Source organism: Gopherus flavomarginatus, chromosome 1 (assembly GCF_025201925.1).
Source record: "Gopherus flavomarginatus isolate rGopFla2 chromosome 1, rGopFla2.mat.asm, whole genome shotgun sequence".
In the NCBI taxonomy this organism is placed as follows: domain Eukaryota; kingdom Metazoa; phylum Chordata; order Testudines; family Testudinidae; genus Gopherus; species Gopherus flavomarginatus.
The window spans coordinates 28,742,065-28,767,126 of NC_066617.1; the positions used below are offsets into that span (position 1 = coordinate 28,742,065).

The 25,062-nt window shown below is 44.1% G+C and overlaps 1 protein-coding gene across 8 annotated transcripts in view; it reads right to left on the minus strand.

Annotated features, from left to right (window-relative positions):
- SRPK2 (SRSF protein kinase 2) overlaps positions 1 to 25,062 on the minus strand; it is a 330,809-nt gene that overhangs the window by 97,905 nt on the left and 207,842 nt on the right. For all 8 annotated transcript variants that reach the window (XM_050925633.1, XM_050925651.1, XM_050925644.1 and 5 more), the window contains 4 exons: positions 23,934 to 24,099; positions 17,974 to 17,999; positions 15,651 to 15,897; positions 1,399 to 1,878 (listed from right to left, as the gene is read on the minus strand). In XM_050925633.1, the coding sequence (XP_050781590.1) occupies positions 1,399 to 1,878; positions 15,651 to 15,897; positions 17,974 to 17,999; positions 23,934 to 24,099 (919 nt within the window). The remainder of the gene's footprint in view (positions 1 to 1,398; positions 1,879 to 15,650; positions 15,898 to 17,973; positions 18,000 to 23,933; positions 24,100 to 25,062) is intronic.

A 25,062-nucleotide genomic window follows, 5' to 3' on the forward strand; every position in this document is an offset into this window, starting at 1 on the left:
TTCAGGTTTTACTACTATTGCTGAGTGCCATGTGCAGGAGCAACAGTGCAAGTGTGATTCTTCTGCAAGGGAATTTCAAATGTGGTGAAAAAGAGAGGAGAGGGCATGCAGGGTGGAATAACTGCACACCCACCCCAGATGTACAGCTGATATGATACCCTGTATTATAACAAGGCAAAACTACGGAATCAACAGAGCCATTCTTTAGCAAACAGCTGTTAACAATCACTTCTAAAGAATGGCTTACTACCTATGAGCACTTGTAAAGCACTTATACTTTATGATGTACTACCAAACTTTTCATAAAGAGCTCTCCCACAAAAACGTTCCATCACAGAGGACTATTCATGAGACAATCCCTCAGTAATATACTTCCTCCTCAAAATAATCATTTCTATATCCTTCCCCCCCAAAATCTAACTTCTTCCACTTCCATCCCAGCCCAATAATGCTCCCAACCATGGTTCCTCAGAATCCCATGAATGGAACACTAGGCGGCTCCTGCAGTATTGGCAACTGCATATCCCCGTGGCTCAAGGATCTTGGGAAGGATTAATGGCATGATTCTTAAATTTAATTGACTGCATCTTTATAAATTGTGGTGAAGGATAGGGACAGAGAGCGCCCCAAACCTACTGAAGTGAAAGTAGAGCCACAGGGTTTCGCCACCACCACCTTTTGGCCCTAGCGAGTGGTTTACTTTTGGGGGGTAATCTCCACAATTAAAAGGAGCAGAAACGTAATTTATTATTAATTATAACTATAATTAATTGTATTTTTGTTGTTTAAAAAAATGAAAGCTAGTTCATGGAACCAGAGACTGGCTCAGTTAACAAGGAGATCCTACAAGCTCCCTCCATCTCAGTGCAAAGCACTTACCATACTGACTTTAGTAACATGCATTACAGTAAGGTAAACATTGCAAAATATAGAAATATCTATGCATGTGTCTGCTTAATTTACACGGCACATCTATCTAGGTACTTATATGATTCCTCATCCTGTATGTCTGAAAACCTATACAACAGTTTAACCTATTCTTAAAAACACAATAAATATGCAGGAGTTAAAGTGAAGAAAGTTTCCTATTCTGGCTTCTGGCTTTATAGTTAAGACATATGACAACTTAAACCAGCCAAATGGATGAAATATTAAACTTAAAATAATTATAACTGAGATTTACTATTAACAGAATATATGGAGTAAATAAGCAAAAGAGGCTAGTTTAAAATAATTTCATCAGTATCTAAATAAAAAGTAAGCTCTCAATGCACACGTCACTGAAAAGAATTATGGTACAACATACAACATTTAAACCTATCATTCCATTCCAAAATAGGATTTCATCTACAATTCTGAGAAACACAGAAGCATTTACAAGAGGAGGAAAGTACTTACTTTTTGGCAAATCTCCAGTACTAGATGCTGAAACTGTTCTGCTCCTATCCTGAGATGGGCTGCTCTCGTCTCTTTCAGTTACAGATGATCCCTCAGAAACAGCTGAACCACAAGCTACAGATTCTAAAGCTCCAGAGAACAGTGAAGTTGAAAATTCAGAGAACTGTGACTCAGAAATTTTATGACGTCCATTTGGCAATTCACCATTAAATTGTTCATAGGAGCTACTATAAGAATAATCACTTTTTGCATTTGGCTCATTGAAGTTATACTCCTCAGGGTTTGGGCAGTCTTCCTCTTCCTCATCTTCATCTTCAATCTGTTGTTCCAGTAAGAATGGGCCATTTACAATATGGCCATTTGTTTTGGGGGATTCTATCCATGTAGGGTCTGTGTTGACAAGTTCCTGTTCAACATCATCATCTTTCTCAGTGTTTTCTTTTTCTGTGTCTTCTTTTTCCTCCTGATCTTCTGCTTCACCTTAAGAATGTAATGAACAACATATTAGATAATACATCAATATACCTTTTTGAAAAGATGATTTTTCATGATCTTTAACTCCTCAATAACTACTGGACTTCAATGTAAAGAAACATTGAATATTACTTGAATCCACAAAGATTTCCAAATTTAACTTAAAGTCCTTTCATTTATTAGGCATCTCATTTCACTTTTTATCTGGAAATGCTTGTCTATTACAACTCTGATTATTTTCCAATTTCATCTTCATGTTTTAAAAAAAATATTTTTCAGCAAAGCTAACACGTTATTATTATTATTCACAATTTGTATTATGGTAATGCCCAAAGGTCACAATATGCTAGGTGCTGCACTAACACTCAGGAGAGATGGTCCACCTCCAAAGAGCTCACAGTCTGCAGCCCTGATCCTGCAGGCTGTTACACATGTGTGGACAGCTGTACTTGTGTGAACCCCCATTGAATTCAAAGGGACTCTGCATGGGCATAATGAGAACCCTACCAAATTCACTGTCCATTTTGGTCAATTTCATGGTCATAGGATTTTTAAAATCATAAATTTTGGACTCCCAATTTGAGGAACGCTGGTCTCCCCCGTTAAATCTGTATAGTATAGGGTAAAAGAACACAAAGGACCAGATTTCAAGGTGGGAGACCAGTTTTCACGGTCTGTGACGCATTTTTCATGGCTGTGAATTTGATAAGACCCTAGGCATAAAGGTCTGTCCAATCAGGACAGCTTGCAGGCTCAGAGTCTACACTGAAACAAGACACATGTGGACATAGCAAACAGCAGGAGAGAATGAGGGAGGAAAGACAAGGATAATCATAAATAAGATCATAAAGTTACATAGTTATGTGTACAACTTAGTGGCTCCTAATCTCTATTTGTTGATATAAACAAATAAAGCATCCTATAAAGACCATCCCATAAAGACCAAATATGTCTCAGGAAGGGATCTGAAGAAGAGGGCAATGCTCTTACTGATTAGTTCAAGGGGAACATTCTATGTGTAGGGGGCAAGGTAAGAGAAAGCCCTAGTAAAGCTGAGGGAGATGAGGCCAAATAGGCATTCGAGGCTAGCATCACTGCCAGAATGAAGGGAGCGGTGGCAATGAGTAAAGAGTGGATAAGCAGGGAAGGGCAGAGTTATGGAGGTCCTTGAAGGTAAGAATGAGAACCGTGAATCTCATACAGTGGCAAACAGGGAGCCAGTAGAGGGACTCAAAGAAATGCAAGATATGGCCAGAGCAAGTGACAAGAAAGGTGATCCTAGAAGCAGCATTTTATCAGGAACGGAGAGGGGCAATGTGAAGGCTGGGGAGACCAGAGAGAAGTTGGTTACAGCAATGATTTTCAACCCTTTTTTCTTTGCGGACCCCTGTAGAAATGTAGGTGGGGACCCCTTTAGAAATCTTAAACAAAGTCTGTGAACCACCATAGGTCCATGGACCGCAGGTTGAAAACCACTGGGTTACAGTAATCAAGACATAATGAGGGCCTGAAAGAGAGTTTTTAGCAACATGGGAAGAAAAACAAAAGGCTTATCTTAGAATTGTTATGGAAGAAGCAGCAGGATTTGCAGATAACAGTAATAGTAATAAATTACTTAGATGTGCACAGAAAGAGAGGTGGAATCAGAGATGACTCTATAGCTACATTAATTTTACATACTAAAGATACAGCTTGTTGTCCTGTTACTTCCTCAGGATGCATAGTTATGTCAGCGCTTGTAGTAATAATAGATTTTCAGGACCTAAGCCAAATGATTTGTTAATATTTAATTAAAGTCTCTTTAATTAAGGTTGCTTTTACCTCAAGGCCATTTGATCAGAGAAAACTAGGGCGGCCAAGCGATTAAAAAAATTAATTGTGATTAATTGTGCTGTTAAACAATAATTGAAAACCATTTATTTAAATATTTTTGGATGTTTTATACATTTTCAAATATATTGATTTCAATTACAACACAGAATACGAAGTGTACAGCGCTCACTTTATATTATTTTTATTACAAATATTTGCACAGTAAAAAATAAAAGGAATAGTATTTTTCAATTCACCCAATACATGTACTGTAGTGCAATACTTTTGTCATTAAAGTTGAACTTACAAATGTAGAATTATGTACAAAAAAAACTGCACTCAAAAATAAAACAATATAAAACGTTAGAGCCTACGAATCCATTCAGTCCTATTTCTTGTCCAGCCAATCGCTCAGACTAACAAGTTTGTTTACATTTGCAGAAGATAATGCTGCCCGCTTCTTGTTTCATTGTCCACCTGAAAGTGAAAACAGGTATCCACCTGGCATTGTTGTAGCTGGTGTTGTAAGATGTTTACATGCCAGATGCACTACAGATTCATATGTCCCTTCATGCTTCAACCACCATTCCAGAGGACATGTGTTCATGCTGATGATGGGTTCTGCTCGACAACAATCCAAAGCAGTGTGGACCAATGCATGTTCATTTTCATCATCTGAGTCAGATGCCACCAGCAGACAATTGATTTTTTTTTTTTTTGGTGGTTTGGGTTCTGTAGTTTCCACCTCAGAGCGTTGCTCTTTTAAGACTTCTGAAGACATGCTCCACACCTCGTCCCTCTCAGATTTTGGAAGGCACTTCAGATTCTTAAACCTTGGGACAAGTGCTGTAGCTACCTTTAGAAATCTCACATTGGTACCCTCTTTATATTTTGTCAAATCTGCAGTGAAAGTGTTCTTGAAACGAACAACATGTGCTGGATCATCATCAGAGACTGCTATAACATGAAATAGATGGCAGAATGTGGTTAAAACAGAGCTGGAGACATACAATTCTCCCCCAAGGAGTTCATTCACAAATTTCATTAACACATGATTTTTTTAACGAGCATCATCAGCATGGAACAACATGTCCTCTGGAATGGATGGTTGACGCATGAAGGGGTATATGAATATTTAGCATATCTGGCACGTAAATACCTTAGAATGCCTGCTACAAAAGTGCCATGCGAACGCCTGTTCTCACTTTCAGGAGACATTGTAAATAAGCAGGCAGCATTATTTCCCGTAAATTTAAACAAACTTGTTTGTCTTAGCAACTGGCTGAACGAGAAGTAGGACTGAGTGGACTTGTAAGCTCTAAAGTTTTACATTGTTTTACTTTTGAGTGCAGTTATGTAACAAAAAAAATCTATATTTGGAAGGTACGTTTTCACAGTAAAGGGATCGCACTACAGTACTTGTATTAGGTGAACTGAAAAATACTTACCATATATACTCGATCATAAGCCAGTTCGTATATAAGCAGACCCCTCCAAGATGGATAAGTAAAAATGGAAAAATTTTATGACCCGTTCATAAGTCGACCCTATAATTCAGGGGTCAGCAAACTTTGGTTCCAGGGCCATCAGGACAAGCCGCTGGTGGGCCAAGATGGTTTGTTTACTTCGAGTGTCCACAGGTACGGAGGTAAACCTAAGTAAACAAAGTGTCCCAGCGCACCAGCTGCTTACCCTGACAGGCTGGGACAGCAACTGGTGGGGAAATATTTTTTTTGGGGGGGGGGGGAGGAGGCAGAAGCTGGGGCTCAGAGGAGTAACCCCTGTAACTACCCCCCAGATGACCCCACTCCTAGCCCAGAACCCCCACACTCTCCCCATCCCATCCCTTCCCACCTTATCTGGGGAAAGCCAGGGGAGGATGTCTCTGGCCTGGCTGGAGCTGCTCCAGCAGGCTGGGAAGTGCGGCCACATCCTGCTCCAGTGGGTCAGACCGGGTAGCATGGCCGCAGCATCTTCCAGTGGGCTGGGCCGGGAAGCACAGATGCAGCATGCTCTGTGGGGTGGGGTCGAGTGGCACAGCTGCAGCCTGCCAGCCCCGGAGCTGCAGTTGCTTCAGAGCCTGGGGGGAGAACAGCAAGGCCAGAAGTGGAGAGAGACTGGCCCCGTCTCTTCCCTTCTGGCTCTGCTGGCTGTGCTGCCTCTTCTTGCTCCCTCCATTGGGGGCAGGGGCTGTGTCCCACCTCCCTCTATCTATACCCATTCATAAGCCAACCCCCTTCTCTAGTGCTTCCCTTTTTTACTAAATAAAATCAGCTTATGAATGAGTACATACATATCATTTTCACAGTGCAAATATTTGGAATAAAAATAATATAAAGTGAGCACTGTACACTTGGTATTCTGTGTTGTAATTGAAATCAATGATTAAACGACTTATTTAGTCACACACTGACTCCGCACCCCTAATCCACACCCTGCAAAATGGCTAAGACAAGTCTTTTCTGACAGGCATCCCTGCATCTGTTAAGGAAACAAAAAGAAGCAAAGTTATTCAGAAAAAGAAAAAGGATCTGCTCTTCTGGCTCAGATACTGTCACGCAGTGTGTATTATTCGCTGACCAACTGGCTGGTCTGCAATGTCTTTGACTCCACTTTCTTTGGGAGGGAAAGTAGAAGTATCTGGTTGTTGTGGCGGTGACCTCAGGAGGAGCACACTTCTTCCTTGTTTATCTGGTCCTTTGGAGTTGAAATTGAAGCTGATAATTTCCCAGAGGACAGACCACCTCAGTAATCTTTGGATCAAAATGGGGATCACACCTTTTGCATCTCAACTTTACTGTCCAGCCAGTCCTGGTCGAGTGAGGTCAATCTAAACACTCATGGGGCCCTTTTTCCAGGGAACTCATTCTTTGTCACATCCACAGCTCCTGATATTGTGTGCCAAAAGCATGGCAATGTTAAAACAAGCATCCTAGAGGTTGAAAGCTGCAATCAATCCAATGAAGGTGCTGAGCATTCTGAGGACTAGGATCTTCTTTGGTATAAGGAAAAACTTAGAACAGAAGCCTGACCTTCTGTAAGGACAAGGACCCTCCTCTATTGCTTTGAGAGCTAGGAGAGAATCTTATTCTAAAAAAAGCTTATTATGACAGGGTTTCTGAAAAAGGAAATGGAAGGTGGGTGAATGGTAGGTGTAAGTATGGAAATGAATCCCATAGCCAAATATCATCATGCTAGGACCAGTTTGTCCAATTTTAGTCAGTTCCATCATGCCCTCCTATATAACTCATATTGGCCAGGAAGAGGTTAATAAGAATCTGTGGGCTCAGTAACCCAAACTCCATTACACCTGCGAGAAGTGTCAAGCCTAGAGGTAGGCATTAAAAGAGGAAAAAGCCCAGTTCATTAGGGGCTGACTCACAGGAGTCGGAGGGCCTGGCTGGGACCACAGGAAACATACCGACAGCCTGGAGCAAGGCCAGGGTATGCCAGAGGCTATCCTGAAACTGCTAGATGCCAGAGCTTCCTTGGGGTAGGTAGATCTGGTGCAGGACCTTTATATTTGCCTTTTTCACTGTAACTAATCTACTTTCCTTTGGGGATCTGTAGAGGAGTGAGCCCAAGAAGGCCCTGTAAGAAACGGACTAGAGACAGGAAGAGGGAGGATTTAATAGCCAGAACTTACCTGCTTATTACAGGATCCCCAGCTGGAACCCAACAACAGAGGGTGGGCCTACGTTCCCCTATCAGCCCACTGAGGATGGTGACGTGAAGATCCCTGGAAGCAAGGATCCAGGCCTGTGACTAAACTACTGTTGTGCTGGACTTGGTTTACCCTGGAAGGCGTGGGACTACACGTGACCTGGCTGAAGTGCCAAGTCATGAGAGGAAGTAGATGACTGCAGGGCCAGAATGGTTGTAGGCAGGGAAGATGCTGCTATGCTACACCCAGCTGCCAGGGGACACGCTGGCAGTGAGCTACCGATCTATACTCCCAAAATAGGAAAATACACTTCCCAAATAGTAGGCAAGACGAGAGATGGGAGATCTGGTAGAATGATCAACTCGCAGCTCCTAACTGGACTGTCAAAACGAAAACTTAGTAGTTGCAGACAGATACAACAAGGAGCCAGGGCAGTAGAAGATTCCTTTGGGGCTCAGAAGGCCTCTAGTGCTATTAATAATCCTCTCTCTAGGGAAGGGCTGAGATCTATTATCTCTCCTCTTTATTGTATGGATAAAAATACCAAGGGATCATAGTATCAATAGGAAATCCTTGAGCACGTGCAGGGGCTCATCAGTCTTCTTCCCGAAGAGGTTGAGCCATCAAATGGAAGATCCTCCACTATGGCTTGGACTTCCCTCTGGATTCCAGATGACTGAATCCACAAAGTTTGATGCATCACTACTGATGTTGCTATCCAGTGGGAAGCTGTATCGGCAGCATACAACACTGTCTGCAACAAGGACCTCAGCTGACCGCCAGTGATTAAAGACTGGAACTGCTCTCTGTATTCCTGTGGCAATTTATCAATAAAGTCTATGAATTTATTATAATTAAAATCATTTTTGGCCTTGGGAACCTGACAGTTCAAAATCCTGAGTTGTAGGTTTGCAGATGAATAATTTTTTCATCCAAGCATTTCAGTTCCTTTTCATATGGTGTTATCCAAGGGCTTGTCTACAGTGTGGAGTAACATGCTACACAGAGGTCAGATTTCATAAGTACACTAATGTGTTGCATATTAATTGGTCCATGTTGACCCTGCTGGTGTGCATTAAAAGTTTCCTAGTATGCTTTAACATAGTACTGTTTCAAACAGCACTATGTTAAAGCACATTAGTAAGGTCTACACAGACCAATTAATGCATCACATGTTAGTATTTTTTAGAAATCTCCCCCTCACACACACACACACACACACAGCACGTTCTCCCACTGTGTACACAAGACCTTAAAGTGGTGCGGCTTACTCCATTCATTTGTGGTCACTACAACTAGTAAATGTTGGACCAGGTGGGAAAAGAGGTATCCCACCCCCTTAAGATGGCACAATACTTTCTGTTCATTCTCTTGGACACTGGAGAAATAATTACTGGAGTCTGCCAGACAGATGTAGTAGGCTCTAATAGCACCTCATTAACAGGCAGAGCACTTCATCCTAGCATGGTAGTATGTAAGATGTCGAAATGTTTATGAGGTGCTTCCTGAATATACTTCAGAGGAATCTGGAAAGTCTCAGCTACTCGTTTCATTAGGTCCTGAAAAATCCTATAAATGTTCGGACATGGTAGTGGTCAAAGAATCATTGCCTCATGTGAAGAGGAGGTGGCAGTGGCAACGGCTTGTGGAACTTACATGTCTTCCTCTATGGGATGTTCTTCCTCCACTGACTGCTCCTCTAATTGTTGGGTTTGCACTGGTCATTCCTGAGACTGAGTGGGCTGACATCTCTGAGTCACCCACCCCCCACCAAGAACACGAAGATATATGAGGTAATGCTTCCTATAAATAGCCCAGGGATTCAAAAAAGGCTAGTGGGGGGTACTATATGAAAAGAGATGGGGCCCAAGCAGGTGGGTACCATTGCACTTGGTAAGGAAGAAAACTCCACCCACAGAATCGTGCTACATCCTAGATCCTCTTTCAAACTGAGTATCAAGGGATGGCTCCCAAAGGGAGAAATTAGGCAAATCTAAAACCACCTTGAGGTCAATCTGATGAAAACTATGAGACCTCAGACTCAAAAGGAGGAGAAGCAGAGGCAAGAGTGGTAAGCAGTAGAGTCTGACTTACAATCAGTACCAGAGAGTCAGTTAGTAATGGTGAAAGTCTTGTAACTTGTAGCTGGGATAAATGTATACTTCGTGACAAAATGGGGTTCAGGCTCACCAGATACCTGCAAATCACTCAGTACCAGTGCTGGCAAAGATGTGTGGTCCCTGAAATGAAGTGCTCAGTACCAGTGTACATGGTGCCAAAAGTCTATCAGTGCCAAGTATTTCCCCAGAGCCAAGAGCATTATTGGTGCAGAATGTTTACCCAGGGTCGGTGACTTTGCCAGAACCAATGGTTTACCTAGTGGAGAAGGTTTTCCCGATGACAACAGAACAGATGCAGTCAGCATCAACTTCTTCAGTAATGATGGGGGCTGTGCTCAGTGGGATTCTGTGTGCAGACAAATTTTTGTGCCAATACCGAACTGTCAGTATCTTCTGCCTTCAAAGCTTCATCAGTACCCTTACTAGGATGTTACGTCTCCATAGCAGCAGAGAATTTCACCCTCTTGCCCTGAAGATTTTGGGGAGGGGGGTGGGGGGGGTCTGCTCCTCATCTTCTAAGAAGAGTGTCTCCCATCACCCTTTCTTAACAACCCTGGAGACTGCCTACCATATTCCTTTCAGGACTGTGCCCTGGATGGATATAGTGTTCAATGAGTCGGTCTTCAATTCTGGTGTCCATTGTACAGGGGGTCAGAGGGATTCAGATCTAAGGCTGTCCATGTGGAGCAAGCTAACAAATACATTTTTAACCTTGCTTCCCTGTATTTTTTTGGTTCTCTTAGGGTACGTCTACACTACCCGCCAGATCGGCGCGCAGCGATCGATCTATCAGGGATTGACTTATTGTGTGTAGTGTAGACGCGATAAACCGATCCCAGATCGCTCTCCCGTCAACTGCTGAACTCCAGCTTGGTGAGAGGCAGAAGCAAAATCGACTGGGGAGCGGCAGCCATCGATCCCACACTGCGAGGATGGGAAGTAAGTGATTCTAAGTTGATCTAAGACACGTCAACTTCAGCTACGCTATTCTCGTAGCTGAAGTTGCATATCTTAGATCGATCCTCTCCTCACCCCTCCAAAGTGTAGACCAGGCCATAGAGAACATTTTGCAGACATGGCAATTGGCAGGGATGTGTGACTCTCCTAAACGAAAAAAGGCAGTGATCATAGAATCATAGAACTGGAAGGGACCTCGGGAGGTCATCTAGTCCAGTCCCCCGCACTGATGGCAGGACTAAGTATTATCTAAACCAGGGATTCTCAAACTGGGCTTCAAGACCCCTCAGGGGGTCACAAGGCTATTACATGGGAGCGGGTCATGAGCTATCAGCCTCCATCTCAAACCCTGTGTTGCCTCCAGCATTTATAATGGTGTTAAATACATTAAAAAGTGTTTTTAATTGATGCGGGGCGGGGGGGGTCGCACTCAGAGGCTTGCTATGTGAAAGGGGTCACAAGTACAAAATTTTGAGATCCCCTAATCTAGACCATCCCTTTTTATAGATAGGCCCTATATTTGCCCTTTTCCAGTCTTCTGGAGTGTCTCCTGTCTTCCATGATTGTTGAAAGATAATTGCTAATGGCTCAGATATCTCCACAGTCAGCTCCTTGAGTATATTAGGATGCATTTCATCAGGACCTGGTGATTTGAAGACATCTAACTTGTCTCAGTAATTTTTGACTTGTTCTTTCCCTATTTTAGGCTATGATCCTACCTCATTTTCACTGACATTCACTATTTTAGATGTCTAATCACCACCAACCTTCTTGCTGAAAACTGAAATGAAGAAGTCATTAAACATCTCCGCCATTTCCACATTTTCTGTTATTGTCTCTCCCCACCTCATTGAGTAATGGGCCTACTCTGTCCTTGGTCTTCCTCTTGCTTCTAATGTATTTGTAGAATATTTTCTTGCTTCCTTTTATGTCCCTAGCAAGTTTGATCTTGTTTTGTGCCTTGGCTTTTCTAATTTTGTCCCTACATACTTGTGTTATTTGTTCATATCAGGGGTCGGCAACCTGTGGCACGGCACGAGAGCCGATTTTGAGCGGCAGGCAGCTGCCTGCCGCCGTCCCAGCCCCCAGCCTAACTCAGCCCCCCTGGCCTACCGCTCTCCCCTGCGGGGGCAGGAGGCAAAAGCTTGATTCTGCGGCAGCCAAGCTTCCCGTTTCCCCCCTTCTTCCCCTAGTGTGGTGCTTTCCTGCCCCGCCCCCTCTCCATCCCTGAGCCAATCAGCTGATGGCCCTTGCGAGAGGGAGGGGGAAGAGCGGCAGCATGCAGGCAGCTCCATAGAGGACGCAGAGAGGTAGGGACGGAACCTGGGGGAAAGGGGTGGAACAGGGCACCTCCCTTCCAGCCCTCTGCCATGAGCCGCTCAGGGCAGGAGGCTGGGAGCACCCCCACGAGCCGAGCACCCCAGCCTTCTGCCCTGCCCCTCCCACACTCAGCCTTCTGCCCTGCACCCCCATACCTCTGCCTTGACCCACCACACACACACAGCATTCTGCTCTGCACCCCCCATACCCCTCAGCCCTCTGCCCTGACCCCCCCACAGCATTCTGCTCTGCACCCTCCATACCCCTCAGCCCTCTGCCCTGACCCCCCCACAGCATTCTGCTCTGCACCCCCCATACCCTCTGCCCTGACCCCCCCACACACTCAGCATTCTGCTCTGCATCCCCCATACCCCCAGCTCTTTGCCCTAACCCACAACACACTCAGCATTCTGCTCTGCACCCCCCATACCCTCAGCCCTCTGCCCTGACCCTTGGAACCCCCACACACTCAGCATTCTGCTCTGCAACCCCATACCCCCAAGCCCTCTGCCCTGACACCCCCCCACACCCAGCCTTCTGCCCTGCACCCCCTAGCCCTCTGCCCTGAACCCCCGCACCCCAACACATACCCAGCCTTCTGTTCTGCATCCCCACATTCCCATCCCTCTGCCCTGAACTCCCCAACACACCCAGCCCTCTGCCCTGCACCCCTCCACAACCCCAGCCCTCGGCCCTGACCCTTGAACCCCCCCAACTCCAGCCTTCTACCCTGAACCCCCTACCCCAGCTCTCTGCCCTGATCCCTGAACCTCCCCAGGTCTGGGGTCCCGAGGTCCCGGCCGCAGGCTCTGCTCAGTCCACAGCCAGCCTAGGTGAACAGAACCTCAGGCTTGCCGCGAGCTGAGCAGGCTGGCGGCGTAAGATCAGCATTCTAATTTAATTTTAAATGACGCTTCTTAAACATTTTGAAAACTTTATTTACTTTACATACAATAGTTTAGTTATATAATATAGACTTATAGAAAGAGACCTTCTAAAAACGTTAAAATGTATGACCGGCACACGAAACCTTAAATCAGAGTGAATAAATGAAGACTCGGCACACCACTTCTGAAAGGTTGCCAACCCCTGGTTTATATTCATCCTCTGTAATTTGATGTGATAGTCATTGAGGGCACAAGCACACAAAAGTCACAAAATTTAAAGCCAGTGGATTTTGGCATCATTAAAGAAAACTTCCCTGACTAAAAGAATAAATGAAAGACAGGGAAAAAAATCAGGGAGAAGTAAAACCCTTGAATAAAACTACACTATTTACATATACAGCCAAGCAGCCAACTCTTACATTAAACTTTCCTTAGGCTTGGCAGAATTTGATTTTTTCAATATAATTTCAACAGATATCATCAATGTTTATTTTTAAGCTTTTTTTATTCTTATCAGTTTAAATTTTCACAGTTGGGGGGTGTCAGACAATAATTATGTAATGACAGTAGACATGATACTCATACAGTTAAGCTTTGTAACTATTAAAACACAAATTGTCAACATCATGTCAAAATATCTTAAATCAAACACGTGACAAATACTCAAGCAGCATTTTTCTTACTTTGCCTATCTATACATTGTGATTATCAATTAATCATTTTTGTTAGCGTGTGGACAGTGAAACTGATGTTTACGAACATTTATTAATAAAAATCCAATTCTTCCAAGCCTAACTATACTATATACAAAGAAAACTATCCTAACACTACCTAAATGTATTTACAAAATGCCGCCCACCCACATCAACAGATGGGAAAATTCATGGGGCTGGCAGTGAAAGTGGGACAGTCCCAGGAGCAAGGGAGGGAGGCGCTTGCCAAGGGACAATAAGTAGCTCCTCCCATGGCAGTCTCTCGCACCCTTTGGCCAGCTGGAGGGGAGGGGTGCTGATTGGCCCAGATCCAAGAATGTAACCCAGTGCAGGGGCCATATGGAGCCTCTTCTGGCTCCATTCCAGCAGCCCACCCTACCCATCTGAACTAGGAATGGGAACCCTGCCTGACAGATGCTGTGGGTCAAGTCGAGCACCTGTTCAGGGGGTCAGGAAGGATTTTTTTCTCCCATGGGCCAATTGGCAGAGAACCAGGGAGTTTTTTTTGTCTTCCTCACAGTGTCTGCATGCCACAGTGGGTTAAGCAGAAATGTGCATGGTACCTAACTAAGATACTGGGGTGGTGTTGCTTACTCATTGCAACTCGCGAACAGTTTCCAGTGCAGTCATGAGACTAAAATAAATGTTTCCCAGAGGTAAAAGACCTGGCATTTAGGGCCTTGGGCTCATCTGATAAGGTGAGATCTTGTGGTCTTTGTGGGCCAAGGTCAGACCTTGTAGCCCTTGCAAGCTGAGGTCTCATGGGGGGAAGGGTGCTAGGACTCACAAAGCTGACTCCTGGGGGTAGGCTGAGGAGAGTCTATCTCACATTAGGGGTTACATGATAAGAAGCTCTGTAACCCTGATACCACTTACAGGTTTTATAGTGAGGAGCCCTGTAATCCCCACAATGGAACCAATTAAATGTCTGATATAGGAGACTATGGGTGATGGGTGGGTAGTGCCCCTCTTTTGGGTTAAAAGTTTAATAAAAATTGTGGCCTGCCATTTAATTCCATGCATGTGTCTGTCCTCATTTTGCTGCTGCGTCCACATCAATGAGAAAGCCAAAGCTAAGGAATGCAGACACAGAAGGGTTCCATCTCAGGCCAATGGGGGATGAGAAGGAAAAGAAGTAGCAGTTGGGGTCCTCCATATCCCCAGTAGAGTGATGAGAGCAGTCCGGGCGCACGCATAGACCAAGAGGACACTCCTAACAAAATATATATCTGCGATCTCACATGCATGGATATATGTGCAGCATGTTCCCACTAATTTTTTCTATTCATGTGCAGAATGAATTTTATGTGAACCAATATCGAGGTAACGTGCGGATGTGCACCACTAGTAGACACAAAAAGCCTAGATATAATATATATTTTTAATAAGTTACCATAGGGATGATTACTCCAGCCAGGACATGTTAGGCACTTTAGAACTCAGTATTCAAAGAATTAAATTTAAGCATAAGAGAGAAATAAAAATTATTAAATGCATAGACCAGTCAAAAAACTCAAATAACAGCACTTTGAAAGAATATGTGCATTGCAGGAAGTACCAAGATGTAACAACAACAATAATATAAGTATGTGTTGGGACATGAGTGTGAAAGAGAGAGTATGTGTGTGTGTGTGAGAGAGACAGACACGCACTGCCCCTTTAAATTAGATCAGCACTCACCAATCTGAAGCCTGCTTCAGATACAGCAGCAGCCACCACCAGCACATCCCACTCTTGAGCCCTATCGTGTCTCCCCACCCCCACCCCCTGCAGAGATGGGGTACAGGAACCAGGGGAGGAGGGACATCCTGACATCAGAGAACCCCACCTCCATCCCACTCTGCACAGCAAGGAGGAGACTCCTGGGAGCCGCTGGCCAGGGGCTCCAAGGCAAAGGGAAGGAGTAGTGCAGCAGTGGGGACAGGGGCAGCTGAAGTGCATGGCACTTGATAGACTGCTGGCCAGCCGCGCAGCTGGACAGCTTAGAAGGAATTTAGATGTGCAGCTATAGCTGAATACACATATGGACAAGCACCTGAAGAACAGCAAAGTAAAAATGTTAAATTTCTCTCTCTCACCAACAGAAGTTGGTCCAGTAAAAGATGTTATCTCACCCACCGTGTGTCTTTAATACCCTGGGACTGACATGGTTACAACTACACTGTGTATAATAGAAAACCTATTCATTTTAGAGATTTTGTGGGATTAATTCATAATTAAGCTAAACCAGTCTCAGAAAGTACAATTCAAGTTCCATCTCAGACTACAAATTAGTTTCAGTATCAATAAAATAGAAGTTACTAACCATCATCATTCCCAGGCTCTTCGTCTGCTACCTCTTCTAAGTCAGCTGTTTTTAGCTTGACCTCTAGGTGGTACTCATCTTCTTGCTCATTTGATGGTACAGCTGAGGTTACATTTTCTTCTATTTTTTTCCTTTCAGCTTCTCGCTCCAGTTCTTCTATTTCCTGCAGGCGTTTCTCTAGTAGCTCAGCTTGCCTCTTCTGTTTTTTTTTCAGTTTTTTCTTTTTGTTTTTAGATATTTTCCCAGCCTACATTTAACAAAGATAAATAATGTCAACTGATTATTCTTCCAAGCATCTCACATCGAAGTGTAAATAATTTTTGATAGCTTTCTATTTGCAAATTCTGGATATCATGTATTATATTAAAGTATTTCTGTTCTCCATTTAATCTTCATCTCAAAAAGCACTTCACATTATGTAAAGCAAAAAAAAAAAAAAAAAAAAGGACATTACCTCAGGCCAGGAGTACTCTGCTAATGAAACTAAAAAGCAAATTATATGGAAAATGGTACAGTAAAATTGACTTGATTCATTTAATCTTACTCAACTGCAACATCCTTAATCTTTAGACTACCGTTGATCACGTTCATGCATATGGAAGGTACTCTGCTAACAATGTACAAATGTTTTAATTATTCTTCTGGTATTCCAACTCAGTGAAAGAACAGCTGCTAACAATCAAAAAATGAATGTAAAAAGGTGAAGAAATACCGTATATACTCATTCATAAGCCGAATTTTTTAGTAAAAAAGGGAAGCACCAGAAAAGGGGGTCGGCTTATGAACGGGTATAGAGAGGGAGAGGTGGGACACAGCCCCTGCCCCCAACAGAAGGAGCAAAGAGAGGCAGCACAGCCAGATGGGAAGAGGCGGGGGGGCCAGAGTCTCTCCACTTCTGGCCACGCTGCTCTCCAAAGCAGCTGCAGCTCCAGGGCTGGTAGGCTGCAGCCATGCTGCCTGGCCCAGCCTGCTGGAACATGCTGCGGCCGTGCTGCCCAGCCTGCCAGAGCAGCTCCAGCCAGGCCAGAGATATCCTCCCTTGGCCCTCCCCAGATAAGGTGGGAAGGAATGGGATGGGATGGGATGGGGAGAGTGAGATTCCTCCCCTGAGCCCCAGCTTCTCCCCCACAAAAAATTTCCCCACCAGTTGCTGTCCCGGCCCATCAAGGTAAGCAGCTAGTGCACTGGGACACTTTGTCTACTTAGGTTTACCTCCGTGCCTGTGGACGCTCGAGATAAACAAACCATCTTGGCCCACCAGCGGCTTATCCTGATGGCCTGGGAGCCAAAGTTTGCTGACCCCTGAATTATAGGGTTGGCTTATGAACGGGTCATAAAATATTTCCATTTTTCTTATCTATCTTGGAGCGATCAGCTTATAAACGAATCAGCTTATGATCTAGTATATGCGCTATTTTAAATATTTTATGTGCTGTTTAGTTAAAACTTCATAAATATGAAAAGCAGCTTTATTACACACTTCATGTCAAAAACATAGCATCACTAACGGCAGAAGGAAGTGATAAAAGCTCTAATTTTATATACCGAAAGGAATGAAAAAAGGAACTTCCAGGTACAGTAACAGCAAGCAGAAGAAAAATTAAGAGGTTGGAGACAGCAGACTGATGTAGTTGTACTGTAAAATTTTGACTCCATTTTGAATTTTAATAAGGCATCTTTTGTATTTTGAGTTTTCTAATATATATGCAAGTTTTCTTCTTGTGGTCATTCAAAATAATTGATTTAAGTGTACGAAATGAAGGGCAAATTTCTGCTCTGAAAGGTTCATGAATAGACCCCATAATCTTCAAGCAACTGTGCAGCACAGTCAGAAATAGATCACTGAAGTCAATCGGACTGCTCACACTGCATAATGGTAAGCATGCAGGATCAGGATTATTCCATTAAAAAAAAATGAAAAATGGCAATTCCTCAACTTCATTCCCCAAGAAGCTATTATTATAGCTTTGGAGACTGCTAAAAAATGCATCAATAGTCATGATAGGGTAAATATTGTGCTTAACAATTGCAATTATGTATTTTTGCCTATATTTCATATTTCTTTTTTGACATAAATGTATCATTATTATGAAAGAAAAAATGTATCTTAGAAAAGAACTCCTAGACCACTCTTGATATAACTTGCTACACAATCACGAAAAATGAACAAAGACTGCAGAACTGCACAAAAAGTGCTCATTTAAGGACAAAAGCTATAGTCAGAGGAGCTTCTGTATAGAATGTAAAATGTCAGTAGTCTAATAAGTTAATAATAACAAAGGATAGCAACATGTTTATATATGAGTTATACAGATATACTTACAGGCTTTTGTTGTGGGGCAGTACTCACTAAAAAAGAAAAAATAAAGTCAAACTCACAGGATGATGTAAGTACATTTTTACAAAAAGATTCTGAAATAAAATATAAAATAGAATATATTGACTTTTTTTTATTATCGGTACAGTAGTATTTTATCTCCTTAAAAGTGTCCACAAACCTAAAACAATTAGTTGTCTTCATTGGAACAGAGGTGATATGCAGTGGATTCTCTATTACAGGCAATTTTTAAAGCAAGATTGGATGTTTTTCTAAAAGATCTGCTGTAGTTCAAACAGGAATTAATTCAGGGAAATCCTGTGGCCTATTCAGGCAGTCAGACAAGATGAATACCGTGGTTCTTTCTGGTCTTACCCATGAATCTATGAACCTACAATCAATTGCCCAACTCATACTGTCTTACTGTTAACAGTCTACTCATTTTCCCACTTTAAAAGCACTTAGTTTTAAAATTTGTCCCTCTAAATATAGTGATCAATATACTATGAGAATAAAGCAAAAGTCTCTTATTCAGAATAACACAGTTTAAACAAAATTATTCCACTAGCTGGGTTAGGTCAGGACTCTTTACAAGTCCAGTCTAGCCTCCCTGCGGCCAGAAACTTGCATGGATCCCAGCTACTCCTAGCAACTCAACTCCCCATGACCAGTTCCTGACCTTTCCACCAGGCTGGAGGAGGAGGAGGCAGTGAACTGGCAGAAATGTGTGCTCACTGGGGCTTTGAAGGGAAGTGGACTGAAGCCAGAACACGAAGAGTGACCAATCAGCAGTAGGGAGGGCAGTACAGAGAAAAAGAGAACTAGCGATGGAAAGTGTCACTGCTCATTTCCAAAAAAATATTGACAAATCTGTAGTAGTTCAGGGAAGAGCAACAAAATTGAATAAGGTGTTGGACTGAACAGAAAAAAAACCAATTCTTGCTTGAGAGCAGGCTTCCACAGAGACAAGGTATGGGGCCCTCTTGAAGTCAATGAAGAGGGGCTCAGAGCTAGGGCCAATTACCACCCCAGCACTGACCGAGCTGTGAGCCCAGTAGGGGGCTCAATTTCACAGCAGGGAGCCTACCAGCAGTGTAACTGACATTCTAGTCCAGGGGTTGGCACCCTGTCAGAAGCGGTGTGCCGAGTCTTCATTTATTTACTCTAATTTAAGGTTTCACGTGCCGGTCATACATTTGTAATGTAAAATAAACAAGGTTTTCAAAATGTTTAAGAAGCTTCATTTAAAATTAAATTAAAATGTTGATCTTACGCCACCAGCCCGCTCAGCCTGCTGCTGGTCTGGGGTTCTGTTCACCTAGGAGGGCAGTGTGCTGAACGGGTCCTGCGGCCGGGACCCCGGCTGGCAAGGGGTCGGCAGCCAGAATCTCAGACTGGCAGCAGGCTGCCCAGGGCCGGCAACTGGGACCCCAGACGAGCAGTGGGCTGAGCGGCTCAGCCCGCTGCCGCTCAGGTGTTCCATCCGCTGGCTCCTGCCAGCTGGGATCCCGGCTGCCGGACCCACTCAGCCTGCTGCTCGTCTGGGGTCCCAGACCTGCCCACATAGAGTGGGTACCTACCTTCACCCTGGTTCTGGTCCATTTTCTTCCCTTCTCTCTGCACTGAGCACAGGGCTGGAGGTGAAGGAGCAGGCTGGGGGTTGAGATGTAGGATCTGGCCAGAAGCTAGAATGAGGGAGGAGGCTCAGGGTTGGGGCACTAGGTCTGGGTGTAGAGTGCTTACCTGGTCAGCTCCCATTTGGTGCGAGGAGTGCAGGTGGGAATGTAGTGGGGGGTGCAGGAGCTCCTGTTTGGTGCTCAGGGTGGAGGTGGGAATGTGGGGGGGGTGCAAGAGTCAGGATGTGGGGGGTGCATGGGGGATAGGTACGTGGGGGGTGCAAGAGTCAGGGCAAAGGACTGGGGACATTTGAGGGGGGTGCAGGTGTCAGGGCATGGGCTGTGGGGGGTCTGGGTATGTGTGGGGGTGCCAGAGTCAGGGCTGGGGTTGGGTGGGGGTGAAGGAGTCAAGCAGAGGGCTGGGTGTGTGTGAGAGGGATACAGGGCTCAGGGCAGAGGGCTGGGTGTGTGGGGGGTCAGAGCAGAAGGCTGGGTGTGTGAGCTGGGGTCATGGGGTGCTCACTGCAGGGGGCTGATGGGGATATGCCCCGATTTTCCACCCCCCTTCCCCAAGGCTCTCTCCCTGCCGGGAGCAGTGAGCGCACTGACTCCGCCTCTCCCCCACCTCCTCCCTCAGCTGATTGGCCAGCAGGGAGGGAGGGAGGGATGGAGAGGAGGAGGAGGGGCAGGAACCCAGCACACTGCGGGAAGAGGCAGGGGAGCCAGCAGGACCAAGCTTCTGTCTGCTGCCCCTTGCCCCCACAGTAGGGGACAGCAGAGGGCGGAGAAGAGCAGGCTGGGCAAGGCTTGGCAGGATTTTTAAGGGCTCGCATGCCATCTTTGGCACGCGTTTCATAGGTTGCCGACCCCTGTTCTAGTCAGTTTCACAACTGCTATTATTTCACATTTCATCTTGCACTCTGGCTGTCAGCCCCAGGGCAGGGGGGCTCAGCTGGGAGCCCCCATTCAGCTATCAGTACTCCACTTCAGATGGTGCAAGTGCTCCTGGTGAGGACACACATCACGGGCAGAAGGAGGGCAGTGTAGACACAACAGCCAATTTAATTGCTGTGGTGGCTGTAGGTTGACTTGACTAAAGTTGACCTAATTTTGTGGTGTAGGTATCTCGGAAGGCCGGTGGAATAAAGGGTCCAAGTATTAGCAGAGGGAATGAGCTTCCCCAAGACAAATAAATCTATATGAACATCTGACACTATGAACACAGAGAGGGCACAAAACACATCATAAACTCTTCTCGGGGTCTTTGAGAGCCAGATTAGCCACGTGTAAGGCCCTACCAAATTCAAGGCCATGAAAAACGCATCACAGACCATGAAATCTGGTCTTCTGTGTGCTTTTACCCTATACTACACAGATTTCATGGGTGGAGACCACCATTTCTAAAATTGGGGGTCCTGACCCAAAAGGGAGTTGCAAGGGGAGTTGCCAAGTTATTTTAGGGAGGGTTGCAGTATTGCCACCCTTACTTCTGCACTGCCTTCAGAGCTGAACGGCCGGAGTGGTGGCAGATGATTAAGGGCCCAGCTCTGCGGTCAACAGCACAGAAGTAAGGGTGGCAACACCATACCAGGCCATCCTACCTTCTGTGCTGCTGCTGGTGGGGGTCTGCCTTCAGAGCTGGGCTTCCAGCCAGCAGTCACCGCTCTCCAGCTGCTTAGCTCTGGAGCCAGAGCCACCGCCAGCAGCAGCACAGAAGTAAAGGTAGCACTATCGCAAACCCCCTCCTCTCCAATAACTTTGTGACCATCCCACAACTCCTTTTTGGGTCAGGATCCCTACAATTACACCACCAAGAAATTTCAGATTTAAATAGCTAAAATCATGAAATTTATTATTTTTCAAATCCTATGACCATGATATTGACGAAAATGGACTGTGAAGTTGGTAGGGCCCTAGCCATGTACTAAGTCCACTTTGAGCCTGGAAATAATTATGCAATGGCACAGAAGAAAAAGAAAAGTCTAAAAACTCCTGAAAATACAAAGTAACTACTGGGGGGAAAATGGAAAAAACTAAGAAAAGCTCTCTGGACATGAGCAAAGGTCGCAGTATTGCAGCTAACTAGGCAAAGAAAAGAACTGAGGCAGATGGAGACTGCAAAGCCCTTTTACAGCTTCAGTTCTGAACAGTTGGTTAAGTCAGAGCATAGGCACCGACTTCATGGGTGCTCCAGGGCTGGAGCACCTATAGGGAAAAATTAATGGGTGCGGAGCACCCACTGGCAGCTCCCCGACCCGCTCCCCACCCCCGCCCCAGCTCATCTCTGCCTTCTCCCCTGAGCAGGCTGCTGCATCCTGCCTCTCCCTCCTCCCTCCCAGCGCTTGCACAGTGAAACAGCTGTTTTGTGCAAGCCTGGGAGGGTGGAGGAGAAATGCATAGCGCTTGGGGAAGAGGCGGGGCCAGGGCGGGGATTTGGGAAAGGAAGGGGGCAGAGTCAGGGTGGGGCCGGAGGGTGTGAGGCCAGGGCGGGGATTTGGGAAGGGATCCAATGGGGCAGGGAGGGGGCGCGAGCACCCATCAGCAGCTCCCTGACCCCCGCCCAGCTCACCTCCACCTCTGCCTTCTCCCCTGAGCGGGCTGCCGCATCTTGCTTCTCCCCCATCCCTCCCAGTGCTTGTGCAGCAAAACAGCTGTTTTGCGCAAGCCTGGGAGGGTGGGGAGAGGAGGAGGAATGCAGAGCGCTTGGGGAAGAGGTGGGGCCAGGGCGGAGATTTGGGGAAGGATCCAATGGGGCAGGGAGGGGGCGGAGTCAGGGTGGGGCCAGAGGGTGCAGAGCCAGGGCAGGGGGTTGGAAAGGGATCCAATGGGGCAGAGAGAAGGTGGAGTTGGGAAGGGGCGGGGGGCACGAGCTCCCACCGGCGCCAATGAAAGTTGGCACCTGTGAGTCAAGAGTGCTCCTCTGGATCTACTAGGAGTACTGGTTTTTAGCAGGTTCTCAGAATTCAACACTATCACACTATGTAGCTCAGAAGCAGAACTATGCAAAGAGCTAAATACTACACTCATCTTCAGTCAGTTCCGGGTAATTGTTACTTATAACACTTCCCATTGGTTAAGAACCAACTATATAAATAATTCAATCAAATATCTTCATTGAAGAGAATGTTAAGGTTGCACAGTGAGCCACTCAAAAGTCAGGAAACAGCAGCAAGGTTGCAAGCACAATCTATATTGCCTCCCTGTGCAATTACTATACAGCCTTTAGTTACATGATCACACATTATTTCAAAACCAACACATTTAAAAAAAAAAACTTTACACATGTCTAAAATCAAGCATATAATATTCCAGATGGCTGACTCACTCTTACTCAAACTTAAAAAAAAAAAAGAAAATCATTTTCAGGCAAAGACTAAGCCTGAAAAGTTTTAGTCTAAATTGTGAATATTTTGGAAAACTGTGAAGACCTGAAAACAACGTGCTTGACTGTGGAAACATTTATGGAACCTTAACCGCAAAGGTTGCTAGATTCCTGCTGTAACCGACTACATTTATTAAAATACAACTCAACTATTGTTCCCTATACATTTTTCCACAGTGCTATATAATAACTGTCTTAAATATTATCTTTTCCCCATTCCTGTGGCTGATACGGTGGACTGATAAATGACCAGGAGCCACAAGACTGATGACCATTAGAAAGTCACATTTTGTCTAAGTATCCCTTTACTGTTTCATTGAGAACTCTTCTAGTCATCCACACTGTGCAAATCCTTATCAGGAAAAGAAGGTACAGTCCAATCTGAACCCCAGGCAAATTTCACAAGCTATTTTATATGTGAGTGGGAAGAATACCTAAAAGAGGACACTGATGTATGTACAATACATCCACTTTTCAAAGGTCAAAGATCAGGGATTCCAAGACTTCTGTGACATCACTAGATCTAACTATAACGCCTAGATTAGAAGTCAGACAAATTGAAATTTAAGGTAATGAACTTGGGACAGAATTGGAAAACAATTTGAAGTTACTAACTATTGTGACTATTGCAGTATAGCTGGGCTCCAATGCAGCTAAAAGTTGTCATTTGAGTTCCCAACTTGAAAAATATGAAAGATTGTTTAGGCACATCATTTCCCTATATTACAGTACTCTGAATACTGGGAGCATACCAATGTGAAAAACAGAAAACATCCTTCAGATGGCTTTCCTGTGGTCTAAATTAATACTTACATTAAACTAGGAATATATTGAAGTAATTAACATTCACATATTTAATTCAGTCATTTAAAATATATAATATTCACTAACTAGAACAAGGTAAATATGATTATCATCTGTTTTCCAATGTAGTTTTACTTACAGCAAGTTTAACTCTATTACTGTACCTGCTGAGCCAGAAGGAGGAGGAGCACCAGCTTTCTGCCACTCTGTAGCTTCAGCAGCCATTCTACGCACATAAGCATCATCCACACACATCAGGATATTTTCTGGTTTTATATCTGTATGGATGATCTTGCATTTGCTATGTAGATAATCTAAACCCTGAAGGACCTGTATACAACAAAATCAGTTGAAAAATAATTTCATAATCTGACCAAGATAAATACATACATTGTTTTACTGTTTAAATAATTATTCTAATTAAAATGCAGTAAAATATGAAAACTTGACTTCAATGTAGTATATAAGTATTTTATAAGATGTTAATATTCTGAATGTTCAGACAGTCAAATATATTTTATGCATTGTTTTAAACAAAAGGTAATTTTCCTTAGATTTACAATATTATCTTAGCTTCCAACGTGACCAACATGTTATGATGATTTGTCCACTTTTATCTATTTCACCTTTGGCATTCCAAGTTTATTTATTATAAAATCTTGGCCATCACAGATTATTTAGCCCAGGGAACATTTTTTACATTATATGCAGGAAGCACCCTGTAAATTATCACACAAATCTACATAAATGCTGGTGTAAAATTGGTAACAAGGAAAAAATTACATCCTCATAATATTAATCGGCACTCTTACAGCACTGTCCATCAAAAAATCTTAAAGCACTTTACAATCACAAATTAACTAGGCCTCAGAACACCATTCAGAACAGACAGATTAAGTGAATTATCTGATGTCGCTGAAGAAGTCTATGGCAGTGTGGAAAATAGAATCCCTGTGCTTTATCCACAACAACCCTGTGCCCCTCTAAAAATTTTATCAAGACATTACACAGCACATTCTTAATCCAACTCTTCCCAGAATCATTCAAGATATGATCAATTTTAAAAGTTATATGTGTGGGTTCAAAAACCTAATACTGGAATCGCTAATCTGGATTTGTGCATGCAAGTCTGGTTCACTAAATTCCAAAACTTGCTTGTTTATTTGAAAAGCAACTGAAAGAGCAGAGATTTTTCTCTTAAAGGATATAAACCCCAGTTTATCCTCAAAGGATATATGATGACAAGAAGTCCAAGTTTTAGAGAAAGGACACTAAAAGTAACATCCACATCAA